Source organism: Coregonus lavaretus (assembly GCF_964263955.1).
Source record: "Coregonus lavaretus genome assembly, chromosome: 1".
Taxonomy (NCBI): Eukaryota; Metazoa; Chordata; class Actinopteri; order Salmoniformes; family Salmonidae; genus Coregonus; species Coregonus lavaretus.
In genome coordinates, this window is record NC_139988.1 from 61,074,578 (window position 1) to 61,092,267 (window position 17,690).

Here is a 17,690-nt window from a genome sequence, read left to right on the forward strand (position 1 = left end):
AGAGAGAGAGAGAGAGAGAGAGAGAGAGAGAGAGAGAGAGAGAGAGAGAGAGAGAGAGGAGAGAGAGAGAGAGAGAGAGAGAGAGAGAGAGAGAGAGAGAGAGAGAGGAGAGAGAGAGAGAGAGAGAGAGAGAGAGAGAGAGAGAGAGAGAGAGAGAGAGAGAGAGAGAGAGAGAGAGAGAGAGAGAGAGAGAGAGAGAGAGAGAGAGAGAGAGAGAGAGAGAGAGAGAGAGAGAGAGAGAGAGAGAGAGGAGAGAGAGAGAGAGAGAGAGAGAGAGAGAGAGAGAGAGAGAGAGAGAGAGAGGTGCGCTGGAACACAGGGGGATTCCGTAGAGGTTATTTAATTCCGGAAACAGGAGAAATAATAGGTTGATTGTCCAAAACAATTCCCGTCGCAGACCAACAACTCCATTCCATCCAAATAATAAACATTTAAATAAACCACCAAGTTATTAATACAGGCTCTGTCCCTAATACAGAGTGAGTATAGGGATATAAAAGGCATAAGGTAGAAGAGTTGACACTGGGCATGTAGAAAGCTCAATTCATAGTTCACTGTTGCAGAGCCATAATAGTCCGCTGGGATGTGAACCCCATTTACGACCTTCAGACATTTGTCATAATGGACCTATCACGGCTCTGAACTACGAATAGAGAGGATAAGAGTTGACACCTAGCATGTCTAAGAGTTGACCTTTGACCCAGAGCATTAGGCACGTTGGCTAGTTGACCTATGACCTTTAGGTTTCACTCTTCACGTCCGCACCTGGAACTTCCCGGCCTTGGTGATGTATTTAACCCCTTTAAAAGGCTTGTACTTCTCCCCAAACATATCCAGTCTGTTCACCTTCAGTCCTAAAACACAGTTAGCATAAACGCATCACCACATGTTTTGCTCTGTACTGAATTTTCTTTATCTTGACATTTTGACCGCTGACATGCACTATTTTGGGGGAAGGTATTAACAGTGGACAAATAAACAAAATACTAAAAAATTGTTTTTGAGTTAACTATATCATGGATTTACCATACACTGTACATTTCCACCCAGTTACCATATATATTTACACATTTAGCAAAACACATATACTGTAACACATTTATCAAAACACATACTGTACATTGCTCTTCTGAATATACGGTACATATGCAACACATTACTCCTCTGAGTCTGAGGTTTATTAGGTACACCCATCTATACTGAACAAAAATATGTAAAGTGTTGGTCCCATGTTTCATGAGCTGAAATAACAGATCACAGAAATTTTCCATTTGCACAAAAAGCTTCTCTCAAATGTTGTGCACAAATGTGTTTACATCCCTGTTAGTGAGCATTTCTCCTTTGCCAAGATTATCCAACCACCTGACAGGTGTGGCATATCAATAAGCTGATTAAACAACATGATTATTACACAGGTGCACCTTGTGCTGGGGACAATAAAAAGGCCACTCTAAAATGTGCAGTTTTGTCACACAACACAATGCCACAGATCTCTCAAGTTGAGGGAGTGTGCAATTGGCATACTGACTGCAGGAATGTCCACCAGAGCTGTTGCCAGAGAACTAATGTTCATTTCTCTACCATAAGCCGCCTCCAACGTCGCTTTAAAGAATTTGGCATTACGTCCAACCGGCCTCACAACCGCAGACCACGTGTAACCACACCATCCCAGGACCTCCACATCCGGCTTCTTCACCTGTGGGATCATCTGAGACCAGCCACCTAGACAGCTGATGAAACTGTGGGTTTGCACAACTGAAGAATTTCTGCACAAACTGTCAGAACCGTCTCAGGGAAGCTCATCTGCGTGTTCGTCGTCTTCACCAGGGTCTTGACCTGACTGCAGTTCGGTGTTGTAACCAACTTCAGTGGGCAAATGCTCACCTTCGATGGCCACTGGCACGCTGGAGAAGTGTGCTCTTCACAGATGAATCCCGGTTTCAACTGTACCGGGCAGATGGCAGATGGCGTAGTGTGGGCGAGCGGTTTGCTGATGTCAACGTTGTGAACAGAGTGCCCCATGGTGGCGGTGGGGTTATTGTATGGGCAGGCATAAACTACAGACAACAAACACAATTGCATTTTATCGATGGCAATTGGAATGCACAGAGATACCATGGCGAGATCCTGAGGCCCATTGTCGTGCCATTCATCTGCCGCCATCACCTCATGTTTCAGCATGATAATGCATGGCCCCATGTCGCAAGGATCTGTACACAATTCCTGTGAAGCTGAAAATGTCCCAGTTCCTCCATGGCCTGCATACTCACCAGACATGTCACCCATTGAGCATGTTTGGGATGCTCTGGATCAACGTGTACGACAGCGTGTTCCAGTTCGCGCCAATATCCAGCAACTTTGCACAGCCATTGAAGAGGAGACAACATTCCACAGGCCACAATCAACAGCCTGATCAACTCTATACAAAGGAGATGTGTCCCACTGCATGAGGCAAATGGTGGTCACACCAGATACTGACTGGTATTCTGATCCACACCCCTACCATTATTTTAAGGTACAGTTGAAGTCTGAAGTTTACATACACTTAGGTTGGAGTCATTAAAACTCATTTTTCAACCACTCCACAAATTTCTTGTTAACAAACTATAGTTTTGGCAAGTCGGTTAGGACATCTACTTTGTGCATGACACAAGTAATTTTTCCAACAATTGTTTACAGACAGATTATTTCACTTATAATTAACTGTATCACAATTCCAGTGGGTCAGAAGTTTACATACACTAAGTTGACTGTGCCTTTAAACAGCTTGGAAAATTCCAGAAAAGGATGTCATGGCTTTAGAAGCTTCTGATAGGCTATTTAACATCATTTGAGTCAATTGGAGGTGTACCTGTGGATGTATTTCAAGGCCTACCTTCAAACTCAGTGCCTCTTTGCTTGACATCATGGGAAAATCTAAAGAAATCAGCCAAAATAATTGTAGACCTCCACAAGTCTTGTTCATTCTTGGGAGCAATTTCCAAACGCCTGAATGTACCACGTTCATCTGTACAAACAATAGTACGCAAGTATAAACACCATGGGACCACGCAGCCGTCATACCGCTCAGGAAGGAGACGCGTTCTGTCTCCTAGAGATGAACGTACTTTGGTGCGAAAAGTGCAAATCAATCCCAGAACAACAGCAAAGGACCTTGTGAAGATGCTGGAGGAAACAGGTACAAAAGTATCTATATCCACAGTAAAACGAGTCCTATATCGACATAACCTGAAATGCCGCTCAGCAAGGAAGAAGCCACTGCTCCAAAACCGCCATAAAAAAGCCAGACTACGGTTTGCACCTGCACATGGGGACAAAGATCGTACTTTTTGGAGAAATGTCCTCTGGTCTGATGAAACAAAAATAGAACTGTTAGGCCATAATGACCATTGTTATGTTTGGAGGAAAAAGGGGGTCGCTTGCAAGCCGAAGAACACCATCCCAACCATGAAGCACGGGAGTGGCAGCATCATGCTGTGGGGGTGCTTTGCTGCAGGAGGGACTGGTGCACTTCACAAAATAGATGGCATCATGAGGAAGGAAAATTATGTGGATATATTGAAGCAACATCAACAATCTCAAGACATCAGTTAGGAAGTTAAAGCTTGGTCGCAAATGGGTCTTCCAAATGGACAATGACCCCAAGCATACTTCCAAAGTTGTGGCTAAATGGCTTAAGGACAACAAAGTCAAGGTTTTGAAGTGGCCATCAGAAAGCCCTGACCTCAATCCTATAGAAAATGTGTGGGCAGAACTGAAAAAGTGTGTGTGAGCAAGGAGGCCTACAAACCTGACTCAGTTACACCAGCTCTGTCAGGAGGAATGGGCCAAAATTCACCCAACTTATTGTGGGAAGCTTGTGGAAGGCTACCCGAAACGTTTGACCCAAGTTAAACAATTTAAAGCGTTGGTGATCGCGTGCCCACTGCAGCCGCTTCTTCTTGTTTTCAGCTGATAGGAGTGCAACCCGGTGTGGTTGTCTGCTACAATAGCCCATCCGTGACAAGGACTGACGAGTTGTGTGTTCCGAGATGCCGTTCTGCACGCCACTGTTGTACTGCGCAGTTATTTACCTGTTTGTGACTCGCATGTTAGCTTGCACGATTCTTGCCATTCTCCTTTGACCTCTCATCAACGAGCTGTTTTCGCCCACAGGACTGCCGCTGCCTGGATGTTTTTTGTTTGTCACACCATTCTCGGTAAACCCTAGACACTGTCGTGCATGAAAAGCCCAGGAGGGAGGTCGGCCGTTTATGAGATACTGGAACTGGCGTGCATGGCACAGACGATCATACCACGATCAAAGTTGCACAAAATCGAACAGTAACTAAATGTCTTGATGCCTGTCTGCCTGCTTTATATAGCAAGCCACAGCCACATGACTCACTGTCTCTAGGAGCGAACCATTTTCGTGAACGGGGTGGTGTACCTAATAAACGGAGTATACATAGATATTTAGCATGCTGTATTACTATGGCAATACAACATTTTACAGAGCAGGTTACTACCCCCAACACCATAAACTTTACTGCCAAGATACTGAGAGAAAGATTAGCTTAATTACAAATGTACCCCTAGCGCCTATTACCGAGCCACTCGTAGATCTATGAGGATTGGATCGGTGGAAGCAATATGGTCACACTTCCACAGTCAATCAGGAGGCAAGACTAAACTATTACCATAAGGCTTCTACTTATCCAATCCCCTCAGATCTACAAGGGGGGCTAGGTAGTAGGGACCGATTTGGAATTCAACAATTGAGAGGGAGAGGCTGAGAGGGACAAGATTTACAGGTCAGGGGTACCTGATATGGCAAGTTGCTGTATCTTCAGGTCGATGTTCAGACTGGGATTCTCCTCTGGTTTGGGGGCTCCAGCCTGCAGACTCAGACTACCTCGCAAGTTAGGAAGCTTCTGTGGGTTCAACTTTCCAATGTCCCACACCAACAACTAGAGAGAAGAGAGCGAGGGGGAGAGAGAGAGAAAGAAAGAGAGAGAGGTGGGGGGGGGGGGGGGGGGGTTGGGTTCAGGGGTGCTTGTGAGATGGAGAAGTGTATTAATAGTAATGTCTGCTGATTGGCTGTTTACCTGGTCTAACTTGGTAATGGGCCGTAGGTGTGTAGTTAACTTGGAAACATGGTCATAGGTATAGCTTCTCTGTGTAGTGGTTAGGCTCAGGGGTTAGAGGTTACCTTGGTAATAGGGTAGTTGGCGTGTAATTACCTTGGTACCATTGTCGTATATGTAACTGCCCTGTGTGGCAGTCAGATTGACGCTAAGGATAGTTTTGGGCATGTGGACCGTGACCATCACCCCTTCGACCGTCTTCCCCATGGTCTGCTTCGGTCCAACTGTCACATCCAGACGACCACCAGAACCACTCTCAAAGAAACTGATGCTCTGCTTCACATACACTGGGATGGCTACAAGACTGTATAGAATAGAATATAACCGAATAAAATAGAATATTACCAATATTATTATTAAACTGGGATGGCTACCAGACTGAAAATAATAGACATGGTAGAGTTAGGATTAAGGGTCAGAGTTTAAAGCCTTACTTCTGTGCATTGACGTGATAAGTCATTAGGGTGAAGTTCCCATCGGGGGGTATGAAGGAGAGGACGCGCTCAGACTCCCAGCGTTTATAGCGAACACAGGGGTGGAAACTCACATCGTCAAGGAGACGAGGATTCTGCAACGACAAAATGCAGTATGAATCTACCAATACACTGGGGCTCTCTCTCTTTGTGTGTGGGAATGGAAATGCCTAGTCAGTTGCACAACTGAAAGCATTCAGACGAAATGTGTCATCCGCATTTAGCCCAACCCCTCTGAATCAGAGAGGTGCGGGGGGCTGCCTTAATCCACGTCATCGGCACCCGGGGAGCAGTTGTTGTTGTGGGTTAACTGCCTTTCCTCAAGAGCAGATTTTTCCACTTTGCTGGCTCAGTGATTCGAACCAGTGACCTTTCGGTTACTGGCCCAACGCTCTCAACCGCTAGGCTACCTGCCGCGCGCTTGTGCATGCGCAGTGCAGTGTTAGGGTTAATTTGAATTGAAGGAAGGAAGCCAATTCAATGGGGGGGGGGGGGGGGATATTCAAATCACTTCCTGAATTGACTACCTTCAATTCGTTCGAATGGACACCAACCCTGGTATCGTGTGTGTGTGTGTGTGTGGGGGGGGGGGGGACCCACCATGAAGGAGAGTGTGAGGTCGGGCATCCCAGACAGCTTCACACACGCCTCGACCACGCCCTGGATCTCTGCAAACACTGTCGTACCTGTCGACCAATCACAACACAGTTTACACACAAATCCTGATGCCTGACCTTTAACCCCTGAGTCTGACTTCCTGGATCTCTGCACCGTGGTGTCGGTGGACCAGTCAGTACTGCTCCTACCTGATTGGTCCAGGATGGCATCAATCTCCTCCACCACGTCAAAGTAAGCTTCGTTATTGGTGTACTTCACTCCGGCCCGCCTCCATGGGATGGTCGACAGTTGACCAGTAGGCAATGTGTCTCCAACATTACTGGTCCCTGGAACACACACACTTTTTGCACTAACTCTTTTGACTCATAACATTCGCTGCTGCTACAGTTTATTATCTATCCTGTTGCCTAGTCACTTTATTTCTACCTATAGTGCCTTAAGAAAGTTCAGACCCCTTGACCTTTTCCACATTTTGTTGTGCTACAAAGTGGGATTAAAATGGATTTGTCCTTTTTTGTCAATGACCTACACAAAATACTCTGTAATGTCAAAGTGGAAGAAAATTATTATTTTTAAATTGGGGAAAATAAAACACTAATATATCTTGATTAGAGAAGTATTCAACCCCCTGAGTCAATACATGTTAGAATCACCTTTAGCAGCAATTACAGCTGTAAGTCTTTCTGGGTAAGTCTCCAAGAGCGTTTGCACAGCTGGATTGTATGATATTTGTCCATTATTCTTTTTTAAAATTCTTCAAGCGCTGTCAAGTTGGATGTTGATCATTGCAAGACAGACATTTTCAAGTCTTGCCATAGATTTTCATGCCGATTTAAGTCAAAACTGTAACTAAGCCGCTCAGGAACATTCAATGTCGTCTTGGTGAGCAACTCCAGTGTATATTTGGCCTTGTGTTTTAGGTAATTGTCCTGCTGAAAGGTGAATGCGTCTCCCAGTGTCTGTTGGTAGGCAGACTGAACCAAGTTTCCTCTAGGATTTTGCCTGTGCTTAGCTCTTTTCCGCTTCTTTTTATCCTAAAAAACTCCTTAGTCCTTGTCGATGACAAGCATACCCATAACAGGATGCAGCCACCACCATGTTTGAAAATATGAAGAGTGGTACTCAGTGAAGTGTTGTGTTGGATTTGCCCCAAACATTACGCTTTGTATTCAGGACAAGAAGTTCATTTCTTTGCCACATTTTTTGCAGCATTACTTAAGTGCCCTGTTGCAAACAGGATGCATGTTTTGGAATATTTGTATTCTGTATAGGCTTCCTTCTTTTCACTCTGTCATTTACAGTATGTTAATATTGTGGAGTAACTACAATGTTGTTGATCCATCCTCAGTTATCTCCCATCACAGCCATTCAACTCTGTAACTATTTTAAAATCACCATTGACCTCATGGTGAAATCCCTGAGCAATTTCCATCCTCTCCGGCAACTGAGTTAGGAAGGGCGCCTGTATCTTTGTAGTGACTGGGTGTATTGATACACCTTCCAAAGTGTAATTAATAACTGCACCATGCTCAAAGGGATATTCAATGTCTGCTTTTTTTTTTTTACCCAATAGGTAGGTTCCCTTCTTTGCGAACCATTGGAAAACTCCCTGGTCTTTGTGGTTTCATCTGTGCTTGAAATTAGCTGCTTGACTTAGCAACCTTACATATAATTGTATGTGTGGGGTACAGAGATGGGGTAGTCATTAAAAAATCATGTTAAACACTATTATTGCACACAGAGTGTGTACAGTGTTGTGTTCGAGACCACCTAAAGCGAGACCAATTTAAGACCAAGACCAGAGCAAATCGAGTCTGAGCAAGACCAAGACCGGGAGGGGGACAAGGGGTCCAAGATCGAGTCAAGACCGAGACCAGACAAATGCGAGTCATTTTGTCAAATCACCACCATAAGAGTTCAAAATGTCCAGTATTTCGGTGTTCATATTTCAGAACAACATCTGGATTCTTTAGACATTCAGAATAGTGCATGCTGAGGGGGAAAAAATGCATGCTGAGGGAAAATAGAGCCACTCTACAAATTATTACTAACCCAAATACAGTGGGGAACAATGGGCCTTCTACAACTTCAAATAAGGGATTTATAAAATCATTATTAATAATATTATTATTATTATTATATTATTATTTTCAATGATGTTCTGATTTAATCTCTTCAGTTTTTGTTGGAAAGGAAATGGTTAACACTGAGGAGGAAAAAAAGATCCCATCAGGATCTTTCTTTGCTGGTCTTGGGAGATAAATCTAGCTAGCTAAGTCAGCCATTGGCTAGGCCATCAGAAGCTAGATAAAGGCATCTGCCATTCAACTGTATTAGGGCAACATTTTGCAGTTACAGTGGAATCACTAATCCATTTTGACCTAATGGGTGGGACCGTTTTTACAAAAACGTATGGAAACTTCTGTCTTCATGAAGGCCAACAGGTCACTGCGCAATAGCGAGCAGTAGTTTTCCCACGGTCTAGCTAGCTAGCTTTTGTTGTCGGCTAGTTTGCAGCGGCTGCAGCAGGTGTTATCAAAGAGGATGTTGTTGCTAATTTGTTAGTGTCTCCCTTTTCAATAATAACTTTCAACAAGAAGTTTCAAATGATCATCATCTGGTGAGTGGAACTGTGTTTTTTATTGCAGCGCGCTTGCTGTTGTTAGCCATCTCTTTGAAAATAACTTATGTGTGTGAAACATTGTTGCATTTAAAGTGGAACTGACAGCATTTTAGCAACATGAAATCTTATTAAAATCTGTTCATTTACACCACCAGGAAGAATGACACTTTTAACTGAAACAGTGCATTCCAAACAATGTACCAGGCCAGCTGTGATTTACAACCTGATAGCAATATTTTTTGGACTACCAAGAAATGTATTGGTGAATTATATGAATCATGCATTGAACTGAATCCATCTATTCTACCAACAATGCCTTAGTGTACATCATGAAACGTTGAGTCAAATATAACCTATTTTTAAAACCTCTTATAAAGTTGGTTCTCTGTAGCTCAGCTGGTAGAGCACAGCGCTTGTAACGCCAAGGTAGTGAGTTCGATCCCCGGGACCACCCATACACAAAAAATGTATGCACGCATGACTGTAAGTCGCTTTGGATAAAAGCGTCTGCTAAATGGCATATTATTATTATAAACTGGGAATTTTATATTTTTTACTGATTATGATTGCCTGTTTGTTTCATATCTGCAAAGTCATTAAAACACTGTCAGTTCCACTTTAAACTTTGTGTGCTAAATGTGAAATGTTTTTTTTGCAATGGGAAGTAATAGTTGTACATTTAGATTGGGAAATGCTTAAAATGGTTGTGTTTTTATATTATGATTGGGACCAACTGGCCTATTGTGTCCGAGTTTATGGACCACTTATCCTTTAACATCATGCTGTGTGTGACTGCTGTCTTTCCATCGGCCCTATGCAGTGGTGTAGTGGTGCCTGGAGAAGTGGGTATAAGCTAATTTTGCCCAAAAGTAACGACCCGCCCCGCGAAGGAAAGGCACCCTGTGTGAAAAATCCTGTGTTTTCCTATGTATTTTTTATCACTCAAAATCACATTTTTTTTTGTAGAAAAAATACAAAAGTTTGGTCTAAGTCCACAACAATGCTTAAACCACATCAATCTGATTGGGTGGGCCTGTCAGATCCTGGCTCCCCATTGGGTGGGCCTGTGTCCACCCAGGCCCATCCATGTCTACGCCCCTGATGTAAACAGCACATGATGACAATTGCAGCATCACAAATAGCCTACTAACCAACACTTGGGACTAAACCTTTTCAATATCTGGTTTGCATACCCATTGTTGCCTAAGTTAGCATTTACTGGCGGATATCATAAATTGAAACTTCTTTCCTATCCTACCGGCTACAGATGTCATTCTTATGTGAACTGCTCCATGCCAAAACCCATTGAGAGCTGCACACTCTCGCTGCCTGCAGATTATATTCTGCTGAAACTAGGCTATGTGCGCTGCGTGCATGTGAATATATTTCACGTGCTTTGTGATTATGTAGGATACTTTGTGCATGATTTCTCTATTGTACTAGAAAATTGATAAGTCGTATACCTCCACTACACTACTTTGATACGCATCAGTAGGGATTAAGAAGTGAGTATACACAATGGCCAATGAAAAAAGTTGGTATACGGTTTACACCTGCGTATACCCTCCAATCCACCACTGGCCCTTTGTGTTTTACAAAAAGTGCACTCTCCTACATGAGTGCGCTGGTATTATGGTTGCAGTCCTTTCAGAATCACGAACCTGTAGAGCCTCTCGAGTGGCGCAGCGGTCTAAGGCACTGCATCGCAGTGCTAGAGGCGTCACTACAGATCTGGGTTCGATCCCGGGCTGTGTCGCAGCCGGCCGCGACCGGGAGACCCATGAGGTGGCACACAATTGGCCCAGCGTCGTCCTGGTTTGGGGAGGGTTTGGCAGTGCGGCTTGGCGGGGTCGTGTTTTGGGGGACGCATGGCTCTCAACCGTCACCTCTCCCGAGTCCGTACGGGAGTTGCAGCGATGGGACAAGACTAACTACCAATTGGGGGTAAAAAGTACCAACACATTTTTTTTATAAAAGATTCACGAACCAGTCACACAGTGAAGGCCTATAGGTTCGCCACTGCGCAAACATATCTATAATAGATAAGGCTGTTAAGATATTAATGTTTCAAGATAGGAGTGTATATATTTGGCCTGGTGAAGCTGTTTTATGCGCTGACTGAATGGAAGCTGATAGAGGTCTTTTACTCCGCTGGTCTCTGGAATAAATTACGAGTCCTCACTGTCCGAGACCGAGTACAATTGTATCCGACACTGAGACAAGATCGAGACACTCAATATGTGGTCTTGAGTACTACAACACTGCTCCTGAACATATTTAAGCTTGCCATAACAAAAGGGTTCAATACTTGACTCAAGACATTTCAGCTTTTCATTTTTAAATTAATTTGCAAACATTTCTTAAAAAATAATTCCACTTTGAAATTATGGGGTATTGTGAGTATATCAGTGACACAAAATCAAAATATCATCCATTTTAAATTCAGGCTGTAACAATATTTTTTGAAAAAGTAAAGGGATGTGGATACTTTCTGAAGGCACCTTAATTACCTCGTATCCCTGCACATCGACTCTGTACTGTTACCCCGTGTATATAGCCAAGTTATCGTTACTCATTATGTATTTATTCCTTGTGTTATTATTTTTCTATTATTCCTCTTTCTCTCTCTCTGCATTGTTGGGAAGGGCCAGTAAGTAAGCATTTCACTGTTAGTCTACACCTGTTGTTTATGAAGCATGTGACAAATAAAATTAGATTTGATTTTGACACACACACACACACTTTGAGGGAAGTAGGTATTACGGGTTAGGGTGTAAGGGGAGGGGTTAGAGTGTAGGGGTCAAGGAGCTGTAGGGTTTAGTGTTTAGAGTAGGGTAGAGGTTAGCGTGTAGTGGTAGGGTACCTGTCAGTGTGTTGACAACAGATCGGAGGATGGTGGGTGGTCTGATCATCTCTTTGAGGATGTTAGATTCGGTTGCCAGTGGAAACCCATTGTCAAGCATCTCCTCCAACAGCTCATACACCATCACCATGTTGTCCTTGATGACTGTCTCCGAACACTCCCCAAAGTAGTCCTGTAGAAAGAAACGTACACACACACTTAACTATTTTATAACAAGTAATGTTTAACTAATCCTGGCAACTCGTCAGGCTTAGAGTTGAGTCAGACCTGGATCATCTCTGCGATGCGGTGCAGGAACTCAATGACAAACAGCGGAGGAACCTCCGTCTGGATGATGGAGAGAAAGAACAGCTTGTCCCTGTAATAATAAATACAGTAATAATCATCAATATTTGTGAAGCAACATTCACACATTGTATCCAAAACAAATGTTTAAAAAAAACACACTAGTAAAGACAGACCTTAAAACCGTCTGTCTTGAGTGAGCAGGTTTTTACATTGGTTTTGGATACATGGTTGTTTCCTAAATAGTGATGTAAAAGTCAATAAAATAACTTGTAGATGTTGATGAGGTGTGTGCGTGTCTTTGTATGCATACATACAGTACATTCGGAAAGTATTCAGACCCCTTGAATTTTTCCACTTTGTTACGTTACAGCCTTATTCTAAAATTGATTAAATTATTATTTTTCCCTCAAATCTACACACTATACCCCATAATGACAAAGCAAAATTTTAGCAATTGTACTAATAATACAAAACAGAAATACCTTATTTACATAAGTATTCAGACACTTTGCTATGAGACTCGAAATTGAGCTCAGGTGCATCCTGTTTCCATTGATCATCCTTGAGATGTTTCTACAACTTGATTGGAGTACACCTGTGGTAAATTCAATTGATTAGACATAATTTGGAAAGGCACACACACCTGTCTATATAAGGTCCCACAGTTGACAGTTTGTGTCAGAGCAAATACCAAGCTATGAGGTCGAAGGAATTGTCCGTAGAGCTCCGGGACAGGATTGTGTCGAGGTACAGATCTGGGGAAGGGTACCAAACAATTTCTGCAGCATTGAAGGTCCCCAAGAACACAGTGGCCTCATCATTCTTAAATGGAAGAAGTTTGGAACCACCAAGACTCTTCCTAGAGCTGGCCGCCCGGCCAAACTGAGCATTCGGGGGAGAAGGGCCTTGGTCAGGGAGGTGACCAAGAATCTGATGGTCACTCTGACAAAGCTCCACAGTTCCTCTGTGGAGATGGTAGAACCTTCCAGAAGGACAAGCATCTCTGCAGCACTCCACCAATCAGGCCTTTATGTTAGTGGCCAGACAGAAGCCACTCCTCAGTAAAAAAGGCACATGACAGCCCGCTTGGAGTTTGCCAAAAGGCACCTAAAGGACTCTCAGACCATAGGAAACAAGATTCTCTGGTCTGATGAAACCAAGATTGAACTCTTTAGCCTGAATACCAAGATTGAACTCTTTGGCCTGAATGCCAAGTGTCACATCTGGGAGAAACCTGGCACCATCCCTACGGTGAAGCATGGTGGTGGCAGCATCATGCTGTGGGGATGTTTTTCAGCGGCAGGGACTGGGAGACTAGTCAGGATCGAGGGAAAGATGAAGTACAGCGCGATCCTTGATGAAAACCTGCTCCAGAGCGATCAGGACCTCAGACTGGGGCGAAGGTTCACCTTCCAACAGGACAACAACCCTAAGCACACAGCCAAGACAACGCAGGAGTGGCTTCGGGACAAATCTCTGAATGTCCTTGAGTGGCCCAGCCAGAACCCGGACTTGAACATGATTGAACATCTCTGGAGACCTGAAAATAGCTGTGCAGCGACACTCCCCATCCAACCTGACAGAGCTTGAGAGGATCTGCAGAGAAGAATGGGAGAAACTCTCCAAATACAGGTGTGCCAAGCTTGTAGCGTCCTACCCAAGAAGACTCGAGGCTGTAATCGCTGCCAAAGGTGCTTCAACAAAGTACTTTTTATTTTTTTATACATCTGCAAACATTTTTAAAAGCCTGTTTTCGCTAGTTCATTATGGGGTATTGTGTGTAGATTTGATTAGAGAAAAAAAATGATTTAATCAATTTTAGAATAAGGCTGTAACGTAACAAAATGTGGAAAAAGTCAAGGGGTCTGAATACTTTCCTAATGCACTGTATGCATGACCTGTAGATGCTGATGAGGTAGTGATGAGGGGTGTGTATGACAGGTGGAACGTCCTCAGGTTCCAGGGCCTTCTCTTTGGCCTCCAGGAAGTAGTCACACACCGACCGACTGACCACACTCTTCCAGTGCTTCTCCAGGAAGATGTCCCCCGAAGGGTTGATCAAGAACAGACTGTGGATCATCTCTGCTGGTAGAGAGGGACAGGTGTTACACGGGTAGGTTTGTGTGTGTCACGGGTCCCCAGCCCACTAAGCCAAAAGTGTCCTGTATTGCAGGGCAACAGGGTTAGAGATATATTATCTACACCATGAATCAGATCTGTGGGATAGACAGCTCAGAACAGTAATACAGACAGGCTTACAATGCACAATGAAATCACGGTCTTTCACTTTAGTTTGGTATGTGCCACGTTGCTACCAAGAAGCAGAGACAAACTCCAGATGTTAGAAGAACTGTACAGCATAAAGTTGATCCATGATGATAAATCTCATCCACTATCAGATGTTAAAATCAAAGCCAAGCAGTCCACTGGCTAAATAGTACAATCTGGTTATTAGCTAACTCATAAACTCTGTCTACACCGATATTGACACACTCAAAGCAAATAAGTTAGCCTTAAAGCCTCGAGCGCAGAGTGATCGAACTCTCTGCAACATTGTAGCCGGCAATCTTATTCTAGCTTGTGACATTCATTAAGTAATGTCTTGTTATATCGGTTGATATACCGGTTAAGTTAGTTACAGTGTATCAAAAAGTATCGTTACCTGCTGTGTTCCAGTGCTAGTGGCAGTAATTTAACTGTGTGGTACTGTCCACCATACACAGAAGCCTGATTTAATATGCACATTTATACTCTTATCAGCACAATATAACTTTACATAAAACCTTTAAACATTCAACCTTGACATTTGTTAATATCTGTGTGTAACATGCACTGACCAAAGGGCGCACAACTAAGTCATCAACTTCTGACCAAAGTTATTGTATTTCTAGTCAGGCACAGTCTGCAGGCAGCTAATGCCGCCTTCAAAACAACTGGGAGCTCGGAACTCTGGGAAGTCTTGGAACTCTGGGCCTCCGGAGTGGCGCAGTGGTCTATGCCCCGTGTACACTAGCACGCGGTAAATTCCCGCATCAGCCGCCCAGAGTGGCTCGCTTGTGGGCGTGCCGGCAGCATTTAGCACGTTCAATCGTGTGTCAGGAATTCAGCATAGCAAGTTTGTATGAAGGTCTGGTTATTCACAGGTAAATAGAAATATGCCCTAAACCGCTCTGGTAACAACCAAACATTGCTGCCCTGTTTCCAATTAACCTATTCAAGTAAGTAAATACATTTCGAAATTTTAAAAACAACAACAACGATGTATTATTAGCTAACTAGCTACAGTGCAGGCTAACTCAAATGAGCTGCTAACGTAGCTAGCTAGCTGTCTAGCCAACTTTACATACTGTATAGATAGCTAGCTAATTGAATTAAATTTTACCAGCTACCTAACTTCATATTAGCTAGCTATCTTTATGTTTTTATCACTGTAAAAAACAAACTCCAAATGCATTTGTAGGTAGCTAGCTAACAGCCATGGAGGAGGGTGAAAGGATAGCAGCCCCATCTGTCAAAGTGAGATAGTAGGCTGTTCTGGATAGGGCAGGTACTTTTGTGTAGTTCCAGTCCCTAGAAGTGAGGATGGATATAATAGTAACGTAATATTCAGTGCGGTCTAATTTGAGTATAATGAAGTCTGTTTCTTGTGAGGTTTTCTGTACACAGATACAGAGAGTTGTGAAAGCCTGTCTGCAGATGAAGAGGTCCCAATGAAGAGCAGTGGTTCTCAGTCCTGGTCCTGGGGACTCAAAGGGGTGCGCAGTTTTGTTTTTGCCTTAGCACGACACAGCTGACTCACATGATCAAGTCATCATCAAGCTTCAAGTGGTATTTATGTATTCATTTGTGATGCTATCCTTGATCCTGCTATTGTCAAATGCTACACATGCATCTATTTATCCAATGTTATCATGATTTGTTATAAGGGATATACTTTAGTAATCCACAATGACCTGGTGATGTAAAAGTCTAATGACATTCTTCCATATACCTACAGATACCTTGTAACTGGAGATTCCTTCAAAACGATTGCCTACAGTTACCGTGTAGGGCAATGCAAGGTTGGGTGACCAGGGCCATCTGGGACTGCCTCCTGGGGGAATTCAGGTGTGTGAAGGCTACCTGTGTCCTGCATAAGTTCATGAGGATGGACACGAGGACCATGAGGGGATCTGCAGCTCGCCGCCGTGTGCCAGAGGAGAGGTCTACTGCTCTGCAGGATGTTTCAAGAATGGGGGCCAACAACGCAGCACGGGAGGCAATCCATGTGCGGGAGATCTTCACCTCCTATTTCTTCAAAGAGGGTGCTGTTCCCTGACAACACCATAGACTACACTATGCACAACCAAATGCTCTTAAGAGCCATCCACATTGCAATAAGAGTATTCTTTCATTTACTTAGCTATGTCAACTGCAGTTGTTAAATTCCCAATTTCTCTCCTTTTTGATTTCTACTTCTCAGGTGAGGGCGCTGTTCAGGTAAGGGTGATGTTTGTACAAAAACAAAAAAAGCTATTTTAAGAGTCACCCATATTGAAAACATTTAGAACAATTAGATACCCTATAACCCACACCTACACACTCATGTATTACATTTTAGTCATTTAGCAGACGCTCTTATCCAGAGCGACTTACAGTTAGTGAGTGCATACATTATTATTTCTTAGATTTTATTTTTTATACTGGCCCCCGTGGGAATCGAACCCACAACCCTGGCGTTGCAAACGCCATGCTCTACCAACTGCGCCACCTTCAAAGAATAGGCAAGAGGACCAACCATGGATAATAGTAAGACACTTAATTATTTATATAACTACGCTATATTGTTTGTCCTCATGCGTCTGTGCATGTTTCTCAGTATAAAGTACTCTGCAGCCACTTAATGGGGACACCAGGTGAGACCACACACAGATTCCTGTTGAACGTTGTCTCTTTAACAACCTTATTTTCTCAATAACAGTGTCTCTCCTTCACTTCATCCCTCTCCCCCCTTCTCCTTAAATCCTCTAGGTTATATCAGCTGTGTCGGTGAACCCCTCCTGCATCTGAACTAGCTGACAGAGGGCACAGCATGATCAGAGGTGAGTGGTCACTTGGTCGGGTCAACAAAGTATTATTAAAGAGATGCTTTACATTGAAATACAGAGAGATGTAGGAGTCCCAGAGTTATTGATACAAGGTCAGTTTTGCATTTCACCTCCTGATGATTATGATGACTGACAGTGTTAGAATAAATAAAAAAAAAAGCCTTAATCATGCTCTCTCGTCTGCAGGTATGTTTTGATGTGAGAGAGGGTGCCAACCCCAAGTCCCGTCATCACCATCCCACCCGCTCTTAAGATAACCTTCGGGCCAACTGGGGGCCCAAGGCTGTTAGTTGACACCACTAGAGACACTATTATGTAAATGTGATGAACTGAGAGAATATAAAGTTAAGCAGCACTGTAATTCATTAATCATATGCTGTCTTCCCTGCTCCTCTGTTCTTACCTCTTTGCCTTTCTGTCTTTTACACTCTTTCTTACACCTCTCTACCCACCTCCTCTTTCTTCCTCTGTTTTTATAATGCACACCAGATGTGCATTGAAGTACAGATTTAACTTGTATTTAGGATATAATATTATAATATTTATAATGCATGTATTATGTTTTTATAACACTTGGATAATTATCTTCTTTCAATAAAGAGTTTCACATTC

The 17,690-nt window shown here is 43.3% G+C and overlaps 1 protein-coding gene and 1 long non-coding RNA gene across 5 annotated transcripts; one reads left to right on the forward strand and one right to left on the reverse strand.

Annotated features, from left to right (window-relative positions):
* Positions 1–262: 262 nt before the first annotated feature.
* On the reverse strand, positions 263–14,853 carry LOC311132691 (AP-3 complex subunit mu-1). Of its 4 annotated transcripts, none has more exons than XM_084165962.1 (10): positions 14,829–14,853; positions 13,890–14,073; positions 11,971–12,061; positions 11,704–11,875; positions 6,406–6,543; positions 6,200–6,285; positions 5,561–5,694; positions 5,223–5,430; positions 4,805–4,949; positions 263–854 (listed from the first exon to the last, which is right to left on the reverse strand). In XM_084165962.1, exons 2-10 carry the CDS (start codon positions 14,069–14,071, stop codon positions 754–756), a joined length of 1,257 nt encoding a protein of 418 aa, XP_084022088.1. In that variant the 5' UTR covers positions 14,072–14,073; positions 14,829–14,853; the 3' UTR covers positions 263–753. The 4 variants fall into 4 exon arrangements, with proteins under 4 accessions (XP_084022088.1, XP_084022086.1, XP_084022085.1 ...); XM_084165960.1 differs by lacking the exon at positions 14,829–14,853 and adding an exon at positions 14,654–14,813; XM_084165959.1 differs by lacking the exon at positions 14,829–14,853 and adding an exon at positions 14,654–14,813 and having other exon boundaries at positions 13,890–14,076.
* A 137-nt stretch (positions 14,854–14,990) lies between these two features.
* LOC311126957 lies at positions 14,991–17,690 on the forward strand. The gene is made up of 3 exons (XR_014613073.1): positions 14,991–15,746; positions 15,989–17,072; positions 17,265–17,690. It is a non-coding gene; the product is annotated as an uncharacterized lncRNA (long non-coding RNA).

What these genes read in the sequence shown, in the direction of transcription:
- LOC311132691 (XM_084165962.1), bottom strand. Translation starts at nt 14,071, where the DNA reads ATGATCCACAGTCTGTTCTTGATCAACCCTTCGGGGGACATCTTCCTG. An exon ending in TGCCATCCTGGACCAATCAG is followed by an intron (nt 6,286 to 6,405) that starts GTAGGAGCAGTA and finishes ATTGGTCGACAG; the next exon opens with GTACGACAGTGTTTGCAGAG. An exon ending in ACCTCACACTCTCCTTCATG is followed by an intron (nt 5,695 to 6,199) that starts GTGGGTCCCCCC and finishes TTGTCGTTGCAG; the next exon opens with AATCCTCGTCTCCTTGACGA.